An 18,831-nucleotide genomic window follows, 5' to 3' on the forward strand; every position below is an offset into this window, starting at 1 on the left:
TGACATATGAATATGCAATATGCAATACGTGATACATGTGATATGATATGAAATACATGGTTACACATATATGTGGTATGTGACAGAAGAGAAAGAACAAGTGACGAGAAATGTATTCATCATAAATGCCCATAGTATATGATACGAGAGCTATAGGTATAGTTGACATGCCAAGAGTCGAGGGTATTGTAGTCTTTCGGGACGTAGTGGTCCTACGGGACATATATAGCAGTCCTTCGGGACGAATACTGAACAAATGTTCGGTGCCCCATGAGGGAATTTATACGAGTTGTGGTGACAACATTAGTACACAACCTTAATGTACTAACATACCTTTGTTCTCAACAATAATATACATGGGCAATTGAAATATAAATTAAAGTGAGAGTGATGCAAGAAGGTAAATTTCATGTGTGCATGACTTGGTTATATATGTCATATGAAATATATACATGCATATTGAAATGTCATGATCAAATGGTAAGAATGCATATTCATGAATCTACTGTTACATGTTTATTTATTGCCTCACTAATTCTATGACTTAGCGTGTAAGTGATTTACAAGTAGGTACCAAGAATCGAGAAGAGCAAGAATAGAAGTAGCAAAGACAGTATTATTACTAGAATATCATATAAGAAGTAATCGACAAAATAGGTATTTTGTTGTGTATAGAGTGTTGGCATGTAATAAGTCGTTAATTACGAGTACTCTAATCGAGTTTGTATTTGTGGTCATTTTTATGTAAATTAACGTATTTTGCTTTAAACAAAGTTTTAAATTCCCGGGGTTTTTCTTTAAGTGTCAAAGTTTGAAAAGTCAATGTGATGGACAATGGATCGTGATGGGCTAGTGTTTTTGGTCTCCAAAACGTTTTGGAATAACTAGTTGGAATGTGGTATAAACCTGGTTGGTTTTTTATGGATCGGAATGTTACAATGTTAGTTGTAGTTTTCTTTTAAGTTAAATGTGATGCTGGCGGTGGGTTATTACTGTTTTATTGGAAATTGATTTTCCTGTATTCGACATCGGAAGGTATTTTTTTCCTTCATTTAAAATTTAAGAAGATTTTTAACGAGATACTCCCGATTATCTAATTCTGTATGTTTCCCTTTTATGAATACATACAATATCAACCCTTACAACAAAAAAACTATTATTCATATTATGTCTTAATTCATTCCTTATTTATTAAGATTTTTAATAACATTTAAGAATTAAATTATAATATTGATCATATATTAATATCTTCAATATAAATATAGATATTAATCCCTAATTTTTAATATGTTTCTTAAAATATAATGTTTTTCAGTTTGTCTTAAAGATAAAATCATTTTCACATTTTTATCTTAAATAGTTCTCCGAGTAGTTTATTTTTTGTTGTCCTATCGGCGCTTAAGGTTTCGCCTTAACTAGTTTGAATCGACTCGGGTTGCACACGTAATTTTAGTGAACAAATCTTCTAACGGAGATTTTCTACATACACAATGACTCGAATTCATGACCTACTTAAACGACATAAAAATATTTACTACTTGAACTAAATTCGTTGTGTTTTTTAAACGTTATATAAAAATATCATATATAGAATTTATGATTAAGCTACGGCGGATATGGATGGCCGTCAAGAGTAGCAACCTTACACGCAGGCAATCCATCCATGAAAACATGGCGAATATTGTGTAAATACTAGGTTGCATTATTACTAAATGGCCCCACCAAGACAATAGTTAAGTTAATCCATCCATGAAAACATCGATTAGTCATTTGTCTCTTATTGTTTCTGGCAATATACGGACTTCATTTGCAAATCTCACCACCTTAAAAGCATCGACATGTCCACTCACCCCGAAGTTTGCCGACAACCAGAATATGCTCCTTTGAAGGCCAAAGATGTATGCAGAAAAGCTTTTATACCTAAAATGACATCTATATTTTAATCAAATTATTAATATTTCATTTTTATCGTTACTCATTCACATTTTCTATTAAAGAATTTCAGTATGTCACATGATCTGAGAAAGTTTTATAACGTGTCATAAATATTTAAAAATTCTTTAAAAAATAATGAAAATTAAATTAATGCGTAAAACTGTAAAAGTATCAAGAATTTTACCCCAAAAAATCAGATTTTATATTTTTAAAATATATAAATTATATTTAATTCATTTATAAAAAATAAAGATTCATAAACACATTAAAAACAAAAATTCCACGATATTAAAAAATCTAATATTTTTTTAGTTTTGTTATGATTTTATTTAAATATTTTATTTCATTTCAAAAGAATTAATTTTTGTGCCTGAAATAATGTGATTGGACTAGAAATATGTCTATTGATTAAAAAATAAGCACTTTGAATATCATATTTTTCATCTAGTTACTTAAAGTATTTTTTGGTTAAAATAAATACTCAAATATATCACCCTTTGCATCTAGGTATAAAAAATATTTTATGATTAAAAAATATACAAATTATACTGTGTATTCTATATAAATTTTCGAAGTATTTTTAATCATGTCACATCTCAATTTAAGCATTCAAATGAAAAAAAATAAACTTAAGTGAGAATCTAAATAAAAATATGTATTTTAAGTATTTAATTTAAAAAATATATTTTAAATATTTTAAAAAATGATATGTATACCTAATTTTCAAATAAGCCAAAAAGGAACATAAAAAGTTAAAATGAATAAATTGGCCTTATAAAGTATACAGAAAGGAAATATATCCTTCCTATATTCTTCTCAGTTATCATCGCCATTTATACCCAATCTCACCTTCTTATATATTACACAGTCTGCAAGTCAAAATGCCATTGAAAACTTTTGTAGAGAACTTTAACCATGGAAAGAGCGCAAGAAGAGATGCAATTTCTGGGGTTCTTTGGCATATTCAAGGAATCCTATAAACTTATCTTTTCAGGGAGAAAAATCTTCAGCAACATCACTTTAGCCCTAATCCTTCCTCTATCTTTCGTCTACCTCGTTTATGCTCACGTTTACAGTTTCTTCGTAAGCAAATTCACTGCTGCCGACTACGACATACCATCCCAACTTATCTCCTACGATTGGCTTTACTTTTGGCTTTTCAACGCTGCCTACTTCATTTTGTTTTCCATCTTCTCGCTTTTTTCAACTGCCGCAGTCGTCTACACCATCGCCTGCATATATACAGCTCGGGAACTGGCGTTCAAGGAAGTCATGAGCGTTGTTCCCAAGATTTTGAAGAGGTTGATCGTCACTTTCTTCAGCATTTTCGTTGCAATCTTTTTCTACCTGGTCGCAACTGTGGTTGTCTTGATTGTTTGGGCAATTTCAGTGGGATCAATACCCACTGTGGGTCTTACAGTGTTAGCCATTTTAGTGATTTTGTTCATCGTGGGATTCTTGTATTTGACCACGATCTGGCACTTGGCTAGCTCCATATCTGTTTTAGAAGAAGCGTATGGGTTCCCAGCCATGGTGAAGAGCAAGAACCTGATCAAAGGGAAGCTGTGGTTGGGGATATCCATATTTTTTATCCTTAACCTGGCGATGGGGTTCAACCAGATCGCATTCAAAAGGTTGGTGGTAGAAGGAACCAACATAGGAATGGGTGAGAAGATTGTTTATGGAATCATCTTTTTCTTGTTGCTTTCCACGATGATTCTGTTCGGATTAGTGATCCAGACAGTGATTTACTTCGTCTGCAAATCTTACCACCATGAAAACATAGACAAAGCCGCCTTGTCGGATCACCTGCAACTTTATCTGCTGGGAGAATATACTCCTTCCAAGGCCAAGGATTGTCAGCTTCAAGTCAATCAATACAAGTAACGTAATGTTTGATAATAAGCTGGCTCAAGTATTTAAAATGTAATATCTTTTTACTTAAGTATTTAAAATAAAGTATATCTTTTTTTATTTATGTAGTAATCTATTTTTTCATTATAATAAATATTTTAAATATATTATATTTTTATCTAAGAATTTAGAGTATTTTTTTAATCGATGTGATGTCATTTATTTGATAAAAATCAATGTGATGTTGAGTTAGGTTAGGTTGTGACGGTGTATGAGTCTCGAATACACAAGCACAAGATAGGTTAGGTGGTGACAATGCAGGTGAATGAGTCTCGAATACACGAGCACAAACAAGCTAGATGACGACGGTATATGTATATGAATATTGTCTTCAATAGTTCAGAATGAGTCTATATTTAAAATGTTATATTTATATGATTAAAAAAATAATATTCAAATATTCAATCAAATGTATATCTTATATTGATTAGATATTAAAATTTTCAAGTATTTAAAGATTTATAAATCAATACCTAATCAATGATTTATAATTATAGTATTATGGTAAATGAACACAATAAAATCTGAGGAGAGAAATTATTATTTTTTGCTCAGCAGAAGAAATTTTTTATTAAATAAATCATGAGTCAAGAGTCTCGTTAAAAACCTCCCTAAACTTAAGTGGAGGAAAATAGTACTCTTGACTAGGAGCAAAATACAACTCCAAACGATACAAACGAAACAAAACACAATACACACGAAGATGCCCCTTCAATTTCTAAAGCCCCTTACCAAAGGTAAGGCTAGGAGCAATGCAACGTTACAACAACCAACAGACTTAGTGCAACAGCAGCACCTTCAACCGACACTTTAAAGACTTAACACAAACATCAACTCTAGAACCAGCACAGACAAAACCGGGCTGAAACAAGCAAAGCTAACATCATCTAAATGAAGAACAGAGAACGATTGCATGCTTCGACAATAACGCTCCAGACCATACCTAGAAATAGATTGGTTAACGACCTAACCGACAAAGAGAAAGCCAACAAAACAAGCAGAGCAGCTAATGAAGACTCCAGCACTGTAGAGGTCGTCCAGGCCAACTAGCAACCAAACTTCCAACAGGAATAACCCAAAAGCAATCAGTTCTGCACACCCCATCAAGCGCAAAGCAATGCGCCATTCTATTACGATTACAAGGCATGAACCAACCATTGCACTACTTGATCATCCAAACAACTTTACAAATTTCAGGAAGAACAATTGGATATACTCTTCGGGAAACACCTCTTTGACCAACAAGACCAAGCAAAGCAAAGCGGGTGATTAACTCCCTCACAAAAGCCAAGATACAGCTAGCAAAAGACAATATAGAATGGCAGAGACAACCAGCACAATCAAACTCTAAACTCCTACAAAAACAAACAACAAACAAAAACTTTGCTCCCTTCTTAAAACGTCTGACAAACCTATAGAGAATAATCAACAGAACATTACTAACTGCCGCCAGAACCTAACATGAATCAGTGCAACTTTAATTCATTTCTAACAAAGCTAATTCCTTCACCAATTCCCGATTCTCACCGAAAAATTGGATACCAAGGCTTTTACCCAACTCAAAAGTTTTCTCGGCTTCTTTATATGCAGCCAACCATCTACCTTTTAAATCTGAATCAAATAATGACCTTCCTGATAACTCTGAGGAGTCCAAATCTTCTATCTTCAATTTGAGCTTCTTAAGCACTTGATCCCTTTTTCTTCTGCTTGGAACAGATAAAACTTGATTTTGTAGTCTCAAAAGAGATCCATACTTTTTTCGATTTTTTGTTTTTTCTCAAGTGCTCAATTTTTGGAAATGAATTGACCAAATCATCAGTCACAAAATCAAGGAGAAAAATTAATTTTCTTTAGTTCAAAATTAAAAGGGATTAAAATTGTTTATATAAAAGTATTTAAATTAACTAACAATAATTTTAGTATTATGGATCCAATGTTATGTTTTCAAACGCACACGAGCTACAATAATCGTTTTTATAACAAGAGGATTAAAACAAACTTTTAAATATAATGGAAGGATTAAAAAGTTTCATTTACTGTAAAACAAATAAATGACATCACATCGATTAAAAAAATACATTATTTTTATTACTCATGGACAAGTATTACATTACATTACATTACATTATTTTCATGATCGACTTGCAAGTAGATCAGATCAAACATGAAAAAGCTGAATTTCCTCGGCCTTCAAAAGAGTATATTCTCCCAGAAGGTAAACTTCCAGATGATCTGACAAGGCAGATTTGTCGATGTTTTCATGGTGGTAAGATTTGGAATACAAAGTAAATCACTGTCTTAATCACTAATCCGAAGACAAAGCATAGAGGAACAATCCCTACACCCACTTAACCTATCGGATATAATATTTTTAATCAACTCAAAAATAATTTGAGGATTACGGGATCGTCTCCTATGCAACCTCTCATTCCTTTCCTGCCACACAAAATACACAAGAGCAGTCTATACAATATCAACACATTCATTTTATAAATAAAGCAAGAAAAAATTTATGAAAAATTGCATTTAGAAAAGTTAAACTAATAACTGATTATAGATGGAACTGTTAAATATTTATATATAAAATATTTTAATTATATATTTAAATCTTGAATAATGGGTTTTATTTATTTTATTTAAATCTTTATAGGAGTGTGAAAATTAAGATAAAATTATCCTAGTAATATATTTATTGTACTTTTAAGTAAGAATATGTTAATCATTTTCAACTTAAGTTGACTCGTGACACTAATTTTATTAAAGAAATTAAATATAATATAAAAAATTAATTTTTAAAAATAAATACAAACAATTATATTCAACAGTAGCCTTGACTATTTGATAATTTATACAGAGGAAAGATCTATCTAAGTTAATGTAAAATTAAGTGAGTTTTATATACCTTCATAATTTCTTTTTCTATAATTGATATTTTAACTATCCAATTACTGAATTCAATCCATGTGCTATTCATTTGACTATTCATGCCAACTTTTAAATAATTTGGAAACACATAACTTTTTAATTGTTATACATATCAATAAAAACGTTATTATAGATAAATATATAGAGATATGAGATGGACTTAAAATTGAAGTACATAATAAATACAACTGATGGAACAGAAATCCTCTGCCCCTTTATGTGCTCCTATTTGTACCCCGCCAGTAATACTTTTACACGTGTATTCTTATTTTTATGGCAACACTGCTTAATCTTCTAAAAAATAGTTTCTTCTTTTACTTCATCTTCCTCAACCCACGTCTCCTGTTATGCTTGAAAACACTGCGCATGGTTTCTTTAGTTGGTTGGCGTTTTCAGGCGCTCAGACTCGCTCTCCTTCCCAAACAAATCCCCTAAACGTCTATCTAAACCCTCCATCTCTCAACACTTGAGATCTATCTCTCTTCCATGCAGATCACACTCTTTGATTTCCCAACTCAAAGATGAAATCACTGAGCCCAAAATGTGGTTGTTCAATCCTGAAAACCGAACCTCAACTTGGCTTTCTCATTTGAGCCGCCTAAAGGACGTTCAAGATTCCCTCCATGATATCCTTCAGCTCCCAAAGACCCAGGAATGGGTCGAGAAACTCCTTGAAGAATTCCTACGTTTTGTCGATGCTTACGGAATCTTCCAAACATCGTTTCTCTAGCCCAAAGAATAACAACTCATGACGAGGGTGACTCTAAGGAGAAAAGTCGAGTCAAAGATCGCTATGCATTTGAAAAGTCGCAATAAGTTGGCTAAAGAGATAGCTAAGTTTTTTAATAGGATTTCCATGGCGTTAGCTTCTAAAAAATCGTATCGGATGGGGTTGACGTTGTCTAATAAAGTTAACATGGTTGAGGTTGAGGGAAGTATCAACAAATTCTAAAAAGTTGTCTTGGATGGGGTTGGCGTTGTGAAAAAAAATCGTCTTGGATGTGCAGTGTTTTCAAGCATAACAGGAGATGTGGGTTGGGGAAGAAGATGAAGAAAGAAAGTATTTTTTTAGAAGATTAAGCAGTGTTGCCATAAAAAATAAGAATACACGTGTACAATTATTACTGGTGGGGCACAAACAGAAGCACATAAAGGGAGCAGAGGATTTCTCTTCCAACTGATGTTGATAAACCCAACAATTAAATTATTAAATATCAACAGAAAAAAAAAGTAAAGAAATGTGTTAAAACTTACACTCATCGAAACACATCACAAATTTAGATTAAGAGACGAGGATAGAGGCATGGAAAAGAGGCCGGAGATTTCTGTTGGCCAAAAACACCATCAAATTAAAACAAGCATTATACTGTTTTCATGATCGACTTTCAAGTCGGTCAAACATGAAAAAGCTGAACATCCCCGTTCTTTAAAGGAGTATATTCTCCCAGCAGGTAAACTTCCGGGTGATCCGACAAGGCAGATTTGTCGATGTTTTCATGGTGGTAAGATTTGCAGACGAAGTAAATCACTGTCTTGATCACTAATCCGAAGAGAATCATCGTGGAAAGCATCAACAAACAAATGATTGAATAAACAACCCTGCTGAACATTCCCATGTTGGTTCCTTCCACAACCAGCCTCTTGAACGTGACCAGGATGAACCCAGTCGCCAGACCGATGATCACAAATACCGAAATAGCCAACCGCAGCTTTCCTTTGATCAGTTTCTGGCTCTTTACCATGGCTGAGAACCCGTAGGCCTCTTCCAAAACAGATATAATGCTAGCCAAGTGCCAGACTGTGGTCAAATACAGGAGCCCCACGATGAACAAAATCACTAATATGGCTAACACCGCAACACCAATGGTTTGTATTCCTCCCACTGAAATTGCCCAAATAAGGAAGACGACGGCAGATACAACGAGGTAGAAAAACATGGCAAAGAAAATACTCAAGAAAGTAACCATCAGCCTCTTCCAAACCTTGGGAACAACACTCTTGATTTTCTTGAACGAGACTTCCCGACCTGTATATATGCAGGCGATGGTGTAAACAACAGCGGCAGTTGAAAGAAGCGAATAGGTGAAAGACAAAGTGATGTAGACAACATTGAAAAGACAAAAGTAAAGCCATTCGTGGGAGATAAGGTCGGATGGTTTCTCGTAGTTGGCAGTGTTGAATTCCTTTAAGAAGAGACTTGAAACTTGGTCATGAAGGAAGTAGAGGAAAGAGAGAGGAAGGATTAGAGCTAAAGTGATCTGGCTGAAGATTTTTCTCCATGAAAATATGATATTGTAGGATTCCTTGAATATGCCAAAGACTCCTACAAATTGCATCTCTTCTTGCTCTCTATCCATAGCGTTTCAACAAATTACTTCAATTAGGTTTTGAGTTGCAGAGTGGGGAATAAGTGTTCGGTCGGGTTTAAATGGTGATGAAAAGAATATAGGAAGCTTCTTTCGGATTTCCTATACCAAACTGCGCATTATAATAAAACAATAAGCCAGCATCTACACATTTTGACTTTAGTACAAATAAATATACATCTCCACTTTTATATAATAATTGTGGCTTCTGTCTTTGTTTTGGTTAAGAAAATTCTTATAACATAAAATATGGTAATGTATATTAGAGGTCATTAGAATATGTTTAAATGATTATTTCGATCTTTAAATTTTTATAAGTTATAAAATGATCATTAAATTTATTGAATTATTTTAAAATGATCATTACAATAATATAACAATTATAAAAATTTAATAAATTTAATAATAATTTTATAAAAAATGATAAATTAAATGACTATTTTATAAATATTTGATAAATTTAATAGTTTTTTTATTTAAAAATTAAAAGACAAATAATTATTTGAATGTAATTTAATGATTTGATGTAATTTACACAATAATATAATAATATTTTTGTTTAGAATAAGGGAAAAGAAACTATAATATAGGATGAGTTTAGAGTGCACGTCGCACACTGAAACATACCACTAATATGGCATATCGATGCAACCACTAACTAAATTGTCTTTATTAAATAAATATTAAAAATTATAATGGCCTATCCACAATTAATCTTTTATTATTATTTGATTAAATTTTAATAAGAATATAATTAATTTATATATTTTTTATTAAAAATTATAATTATTTTAGAATTTTTATTTGTTTAAGATTGAAACACTTAATTTATAAAAGTTTACATATTCATCCTAATAATAACCATCAAATTAACCGCCGACGATTCGACGATCTTATTCATCACTGAAAAATCGTGTTACTTACCTGTGGTTATGTAATGCCATCCCCACTAGACTCTTCCCAAGATTATGTAATTTTTTTCATAGCTACATATTAATTTATTCAATTGCTTAAGACATTATTAATATTTTTCGATTTATATGTAATTGGAGCTCCTGTTCAATTGTACATTATTAATATTTTTTCCTTTTCGCTTTTTGACGTTAAACCTTGTGTTTAATGTAGATTATGATGGGTTTTAATGAGGCTCCATCTTCTTTAAAGAAAAAAATAGAAGAAGGGTGGTTGTAAAGCAGCTAAAAATCGGTGGGGATTGGATGAACGAGAATTTAAAAATGAGGTTGAAGAACATGATCTTTTGACGATGAATAAGATCATTGACGGTTGATTCTGATGATTGTTGTTGGAATGCATATGTAAATTTATATAAATTAAGTATTTCAATAATAAACAAATAGAAATTCTCAAAATAATTATAATTTTTAATAAAAATATAATATAATTATATTCATATTAAAATTTAAATTAAATAATAATAAAGGATTAACTATAGATAGATAATTATATTTTTCATATTTATATAATAAGGATAATTTAATTAATGATATGCATCGATAAATTATATTAGTGGTATGTTTCAGTGTAGTACGTGCATTCTAAAATTTTCCTATTAGTATAATAATATAAAACAGAGCATGGAAAATACCGTTAGGAAACGGCCAACTTTATATTTACTTTTAACATTTTATGCCCATTTTTTCTATTTATTATTATATAAAGATAAGAGCAATTTTCAATTATTTTTTGGGAACTGAAATTTTGTAACAGAAGATAAGACCAAGTCATCCCCCGGTCAACACAAAACTCCCTTTGCTCTCTCCCTAGAAATTTAGAATACATTTCCATAATTATATCAAATCTTATATAAATATATCATATAATGTAGCACCATAAAACATACAAATACAAGATGGATTATTGGACCACACCCCGTCATGTACACTATTATCCAAATCATCACGCGCTTTGTATAATAAAAAACCCACACAATGGTCTTTCACGTGGTCGGTGTGGCATAATATTATACTAATGTTTATTTTAAAATATAAAGTAAGAATCTTTTTTATTTTTTTATTAAATATTTTTTATTCTTTATTTAATAATAATAAATAAATTTTTTTACATTATGATATGGGTGAAATAGAACATTTTATATAAGAAAATTTTTATAACGTTGGACGAGCACAGTTGAACATCACTAACGATGAGCATTACCAATTTAATTTATAAAAATTTAAAATTTTAAAGGACTCAATTAATTAAAAATTAAAGGTAAATTATTTAAAATAGAGTATTAATTATATTGTTTTTTATAATATTTTTTGGGTAAACTATACCATTGACTAACTAACTATTGCTCATTTTCATTTTAACCACCATTTTTAAAAAAAAAATTCAATTAGGTCACTCAATTATTTAAATACATTCAATCAAATCACTTGTCATTAATATGTTAACAGAAGAGCTGATGTGGCAGTTACTAAAATAGTATAATTACATATTTAGTCTTTAATTTTTACATAATCTATCAAATTGGTAATAATTTTATTTAATTAAATATATTTAATCTTCCAATTATACGATTACACATGTCATGACATCATTGAGGTTTTGTTTTAATTTGATTTATATTTAATTTTAATATTTTTCCTCTAATCAGTTGGTAACACGAAACACCATCTGATAGAAGAAAAATAAATTGAATAAAAAAGTATGTTAGGGAGAATCGAGCCTAGGTCTCCAAAGTAACTAAGACCAAAGTTTGATAAAATACTTACAGCATTTGTTATCTATCTTATACTATAATGAAGGCCAGAAAGAGTGAAAACAAAAGCAACAATAAAATGACTCGAACATTGGTCTATTACTAGGGATAGGAACAAGGTAGGACGGGGCGGTTTTTTGACCGTCCCGACATGAAAATATGTTGTTTATACCCGACCCCGCTCTGACTTGATTAGAATATATTAATATTTTAAAATAGTTAAAATAATATATCGATAATCATTTAAAATTTTTAAACTGTTAAATTAATATATTTTACCTTAAACTCGATCCGATTCCAATATATATATAAACATGTAAACTAATAATTAATACCAAGTTGGGTCAAGTAGGTGATTTTTCACATTAAACCATAACCCACCTCACCCGAAGCTATCTATTATATAACCCGCTCCGCTTTGCCCCAAACATAATGTTTCAAAAAAAAAACCGTGGGATAACAATTTCATACGAAACAAAATTTTTTGACTTGACCCGATCCAACAGGTGTCTTATATATATATATTTGAATTGGATATAGTTTAAGGTAAAATATATTATTTTAATAATTTAAAATATAATAAATAATTATAAATATATTATTTTAACTATTTTAAAATATTAATATATTCAAATTGAGTCGGGTCAAACTGAGTTGGGTATAAATAATATATTTTTAGATCGAGATCGAGGCAGCCAAAAAACTGACCTGCCTTGCCTGGTGCCAATCCGTGGGATAAGTGATAGGCCAAGGTTTGAGTTGTTTTATTGTTACTTTTTTTTTGGACTTCATTATAGTATAAGATAAATAACAAATGATGTAAATACTATATTAATAACTAATGTTGGTGCAGTAGTAGAGATTACTAAATCCACTTTGAAGATCCATGTTCAACTTTTCAACTTACCAAATTGCCCTACATATATATTCGTGTCTTGTTTTTCTTGATATTTCCATAAAAAAATTGAAAGTCATAGACAAAGATTAAAAATAGCTTATATTAAGACTGATAGTGATTTGTCTTTGATATATTAACATTATAATCATATTAGAATATTAGCACACTCATTCTTTTGGATAAGTAAATTTTCATTTCATTAAAAAAATCAGCAATAAAATTACTATAATAATCCCTACACCCGCTTAACCTGTCATAAATAGTATTCTTAATCAACTCAAAAATAATTTGAGAGATACAGGATTGTCTTCAATACAATCTCCCATTCCTCTCATGCCATACAAAATACATATGAACACTCCATATAATATCAGCACATCCACTTTATAAATAAAGCAAGAAGAATTTTATGTAAAAACTATATTTTAATTATATATTTAAATTTTAAATAATGTTTTTTTATTTATTTTATTGAAATTTTTATAAGAGTGTGAAAATATAAAATTATCCTAGTACTATATTTATTATACTTTTAGGTAAGAATATGCTAATCCTCTTTCAACTTAATTGATGTCAAGTTGACTCATTACACTAATTCTATTAGGAAAATTATATATAATATAAAAGATTAAATTTCTAAATAAATATAAACAATTATATTCAACAGTAGCATTGTCTATTTGATCATTTATATAAAAGAAAGATCTATTTTACATCGGTGTAAAATTAAGCGAATTTTATACACCTTCATAAGTTTTTCTTTTATAATTGATATTTTAACAATCCAATTATCGAATCATAAGTGCTATTCAATTAAATTATTCATTTCAAATTTTAAATAATTTGAAAATACATATCTTTTTATTTTATATAAAAACCTTTTAATCGTTAAAAATTTACATACGTAATAAGTACAATTGATGTTGATAAAATCAACAATTAAATTATCAAATATCAACTGTAAAAAATTTAGATCACTAAAATTAAGATCCATATTTGATCTAAAAAAATGGATATCTAATTTCTCCTATCCGAATATAAAATTTAATTTGATAAAAATTTCAGATTTAAATTTTATATTTTGCAACTTTATGCAACATCTCCCATATCTCTATTGTATTATATATAAACAATTAAACATCCTAATTTTTATTGTCTTGGTGGATTGGTGAGTTACTCATTAGGCTAAAGATTGTCTAAACTCTAAAGGCTCATTAGAATTTAACGATACATATTCGATTTGATAATCTATTTTTCTCATATATCTAATCTAAATTATCCAAAAATTTAAAAAAGGTGAATATATGAATTTTAAATCAGATTATTATTTTTTTCATGCCTCTTACATCAACACATGAAATATAATTCATTTAAAGAACAATACTTAACAAATGGGCTTAGACAAAAAAAAAATGAAATAATAATAATGATTTTTTTGTTTGAATTATTTTAACAATAAAGAGTTAAACTAACTAAAACTCAAATAACTCATAAACATAAACAAACCTTAGATGTTGGAATTGAAAATCCAAAATCAAATCAGTAAGAGTAAGTGTGAGATCATAAACATACAAAACCACTTTAGTTTCATTGTTACTGCTCTCACCAATCACTGCGCCTGAAATTTTAGACTTATTTTTTTATTATTATTAAAACACAAAAATAAAATTGAAAAGGTTTGTCAAGGGGAAAGACTTCCCAAAATCTTTAGAAAAATATTTTTCTTGTCTCTATTGGAATTCTCTTTTATGTCTCTACCGGAAACAAAATTCTCAAATATTTATGTAGCAGCTAAGGTTAAAAGATTAATCTTTGAGTTTTCTTCTTATATATATATATATATATATATATATGGGATAAGATCCTATTGCACAATGTAAAATTACTATAATTTTACATAAATTTTTTATCGTTGGATTAGTGGAAATAGATGACTTAGATTAACAATAAAAATGAGAGAATATGTATATACTCTATACAATAACTGCCAATTTGGAAAAGAGATAAGTTTTGAAGTTTAAGAATTTTGAAATTTTAATTTGTCATATTATTTTCTTCTTAACAGTAGCTAACAACAATGATCATAATACAAGTACTTAAAAAAGTTTAGTGCGTACTGTAAATTTAAAATTTCATAATCAAAATACAAGCATCTTAAAAGTTAAGGACAATTTATATAGTTTATCCTAAATATTTTATCACGGTAGTTCAATTTTAATTTGTTTCGTAATTTAAAAAATTATTATTTTACATATTAATATAATTATAATACTTAAAACTTTAATAAAAAATTTTAAATGTAATGGGTATATTTTAATTATTTTTGTTGAGATATACAATTTGCTAAATAATTTGATGTTATTCTTGTAATTTCGTTTACTTTTTGATTTTAATATTAGGATAATTATCAAGTTTAAGATTCTATATAGAGGAGAGAGGAATAAGAAATTATAAAAGAAGGAAGATGAATGCTCTTAATGAGTCTAAAACATATGACCTAAAAAATATGAAAGGATAAAGATTAACAACTTGATTAATCGATAAAATATATTTACGTATTATCAATGATTATATTAGATGGGAAGACAGAGTCTTTATATGAATTAAAGACGTGTGTTGTTTGTAGTTCTTGGTCTGGGATCTGTGGACTGCCGAAGGCGGATATGGAAGGTGTTGCATTTTCGCGACTGATTGATGTCGAACATTCTTAGGGCCTGTGCCTCTCTTATAATAAAAAGAATTTGCTGTTAATAGATTCTTGGTTCTACTGACAGAAGTTTCGTGGGCTGAGAAGTCATGCTCAGATTTGGTATTTTAGTTGTAGATTCGTGGATTACTTGATTCGGTATGAGTTAAAAATATGGTAAACTACAAGTTTAGCATGTCAACTATTATTTTTATTCTATCTTGGTCTCCCAATTATTGTTTGTTTTAAAATAATACATGACGTTACGTTTTGGTTTCATTTTGGTTACCTTCCGTTAAAAATTAACGGTGATATTAATGTGTCACCATAAGGTAATGTCATGTTATCAATAAAAATTACAAATGTCATGTCAGTAGTTATGTCATTTTTTTAACGGATAGTGACTAAAATGAAATTAAAACTTAACATTAGATATAATTTTGAAATAAAAGATAGTTAGATGATCAAAATGGGCTAAAAGTGATAGTTGGAGTACTAAATATGTACTCTACCCTTAAAAGTATTAATATAAAGTTAGTATAAACGTACATCATTAAGCTTTGTAAGTTTAACGTTCGAAAATACTTTTCCGTGCGCATATTAATAAACTTGTGAGTTCAAGTCAAGACGATGATAAACATTTTCAAGGGGTTAAAACAACACAACGACGACACCATAGTACAAGAACACCTACCTTTTAGACTTATATATTCATATAATCTTTTATTATGTTTTGATATGTAAATTTTATTTTGAAATTACTTTATTTTATTTGTGTGCTATATTTGGAGTTTCAGTATTTGTATTTTTTTTTGATAATTTTGATTAATTATGTTTTATTGGCTGAATGAAAATTGAAATATGATATCAAGATTATTACCAAAAATAAATAAATTAATAAACTGTTTGTTATTAATAGTTTTGATTATCTGTTGTAATTTTTCTAATCCATTAAATATTTCAAATAAAATTCAAAGTGTTGATCTGTTGTAATTTTTCTAATCCATTAAATATTTCAAATAAAATTCAAAGTGTTATATATTTAATGTAAATTTATGTGTGATTTAGAAAAAATATTTCATAATATATATTGTAATTTTACTCTCTTTTTGTACATTTTATGTTAAAAAATTTACTACATTGTATATCAAATTACTTCATTTAATTTGTTATGAATTTTACTAAATGTATTATTCTCTTTGTTGGTTTGTTTTCTATATGGAGAAAATTAAAATAAGATATTAAGATGATTTTCAAAAAGGATTGAGTAAACAATTTGTTATCAATGGTTTTGATGATTTGTTATAATATTTTTAGATTCATTTGATATTTCGAGTCAAATTTAGAGTGTTACACATTTAGTGCAAATTATGTGTGATTTAAGAAAAAAATTTGAATAATTCTTCCCACTATTAAAACCATTCATCTCATGTTTTCTTTTAATGCCATCGCTACAAGTTAAAAAAGAAATCATGAACGACAATGATTCGGCGTTTTTCCCGAAAATCACCGGTGATCGGTATATTTACCGATCTAACACCGGTCAGACTATATTTCCCGATCTAACATCTTTAGCAGTAAAGCGCGTCCCCTGCATCGCGCTATATGCTGATTTGGCGTCACGTGGGGTAAGGCGCGCCACGTGGGGTAAGGCGCATCCCCTTAAGCGCGCCTTATGCTGACATGGATACACGTGTGTAATGTACGGCCCCTGGGGCGTGCCTTACGCCACAAAGGGGTATAGCGCGGGGCAAGGGCCGCGCCTTACCTTTAATTCTGATTTATATATAGCGCGGGGCAGGGGACGCGCCATACCTTTAACTGATAATTATATAAGGTGCGGTGCAAGTACCACTCCTTGTAACTTTTCCCGGCTATAAATACCCTTCTCCCCGATTAAGTTCCTCACATCTCTCCTCTCAACTTATAAATTAATACAACAATTCCGTCAACAAGTCAATAATTCTGACAATTCCGCACTTTTAAACTCAAAGAATGGAGCGACTTTAGCTATTATTTATTATGATAGTAAAATACGAGAAGATGAAACCGGCGTTGTTTTCGTATCAAATGAGAGTGTTAAAATATCATTGATGAGAAACATAACTCTTGAGGAGCTGATAACGAAGATTTCGAGGAAGATTCATGTTGGAAGTAGTATAAGAATGTCGTCATTGCAGTACATATTTCCAACATCATTGTTGCCATTAACTTATACAGCGTTTAAACTTTTGAACAATGATGATGTTGAAATGATGGTTGAAGCTCAAAGTAATTATTCAGACGCCGATATTGAGATGTGCCGTTCGGGGTCAATCATTAAGCTCCCACTATGGGCTGGCTGAACAAGTTGACAGCCCGACGACAGTAATGTGTAATGATTTTAATGCCATAATGGGGAGCCATTCATTCGCAACTCCTTACGATATGTACCGAGGTGGGTCGACGAACAATCCGTATAGCAACATCGCGTCCAGTTCAAGGGGAAGACATTCATCTGCAAATCCGTTTGACCTTAATATGGAGATGCCATCGACACAACCATCTGTGCAGTTTCCATTTGACACGATGGCTTCAAGCTCTAGGGGGAGACATTCGACTGCGAGCTTTTTCGATCTCAATGTCGATATGCCTTCTAGTTCAAGGGGAAGGCATGCAAATAGTATGTTTTTCGACCTAAATGTGGAGCGCATGGAGGAACCATAATCTCCACCAGAAGAACCGCTTCGTGAGCCTGGTGCGGATGGTGTTGAGACTGGACTATTCATTCACCCAGAATCACCGCAATTCAACTCCGATGATGATAAAGTTCCAAGAAATGTGGCACTAACTGACCCTCCTGCACACATGTATGAAGATGATTATGGTGCAATGTACGGGCCATAATTTGCGGATATGCCTCATCTCGGTGACTATGGATATTATTATCAATAAATAATGTGAGTTATCTTTAGGCACGGAGTTTTCAAGCAAAGAAGAAGCGGTGATGGCTATAAAAAATTACAATATCCGTAATTCTGTTCAGTCCAGAGTCAACCGATCCACGACCGAAAAATATGCATGCTACTGTGCCCGACTTGAAAACGGATGCAATTGGATGGTTCGCGTATCGAAAAGGAAGAGGAAAAACAACATATGAGAACTAACAATATACAACGGTCCTCACACATGTTGTGCTGGAGAGGTCAACCAAGATCATCCCAACTTGGACTCTGAAGTGATATGCCAAGCCATCATGCCCATGGTAAAAGCAAGCTCTCATATAGATGTTGTTGTGTTGATTTCAGCTATACAATTGCAGTATGGGTACACTGTCTCCTATAAAAAGCTTGGTTGGCAAAACAAATGCCATTGTCAAACTTATGGCGAATGAGATGCATCT

General features: G+C 30.6%; 2 protein-coding genes across 2 annotated transcripts; one reads left to right on the top strand and one right to left on the bottom strand.

Annotated features, from left to right (window-relative positions):
• The first annotated feature begins 2,850 nt into the window (after positions 1 to 2,850).
• On the top strand, positions 2,851 to 3,822 carry LOC120180376. Its single transcript, XM_039185709.1, has one exon. It carries the CDS (start codon positions 2,851 to 2,853, stop codon positions 3,820 to 3,822), a length of 972 nt encoding a protein of 323 aa, XP_039041640.1.
• Positions 3,823 to 8,168: 4,346 nt separating this feature from the next.
• LOC120180377 lies at positions 8,169 to 9,131 on the bottom strand. Its single transcript, XM_039185710.1, has one exon. It carries the CDS (start codon positions 9,129 to 9,131, stop codon positions 8,169 to 8,171), a length of 963 nt encoding a protein of 320 aa, XP_039041641.1.
• Between the last annotated feature and the right edge of the window lie 9,700 nt (positions 9,132 to 18,831).

This window comes from Hibiscus syriacus, unplaced genomic scaffold, assembly GCF_006381635.1.
Source record: "Hibiscus syriacus cultivar Baekdansim isolate YM2019G1 unplaced genomic scaffold, ASM638163v2 tig00112495_pilon, whole genome shotgun sequence".
Taxonomy (NCBI): domain Eukaryota; kingdom Viridiplantae; phylum Streptophyta; class Magnoliopsida; order Malvales; family Malvaceae; genus Hibiscus; species Hibiscus syriacus.

What these genes read in the sequence shown, in the direction of transcription:
- LOC120180376 (XM_039185709.1), top strand. Translation starts at nt 2,851, where the DNA reads ATGGAAAGAGCGCAAGAAGAGATGCAATTTCTGGGGTTCTTTGGCATA.
- LOC120180377 (XM_039185710.1), bottom strand. Translation starts at nt 9,131, where the DNA reads ATGGATAGAGAGCAAGAAGAGATGCAATTTGTAGGAGTCTTTGGCATA.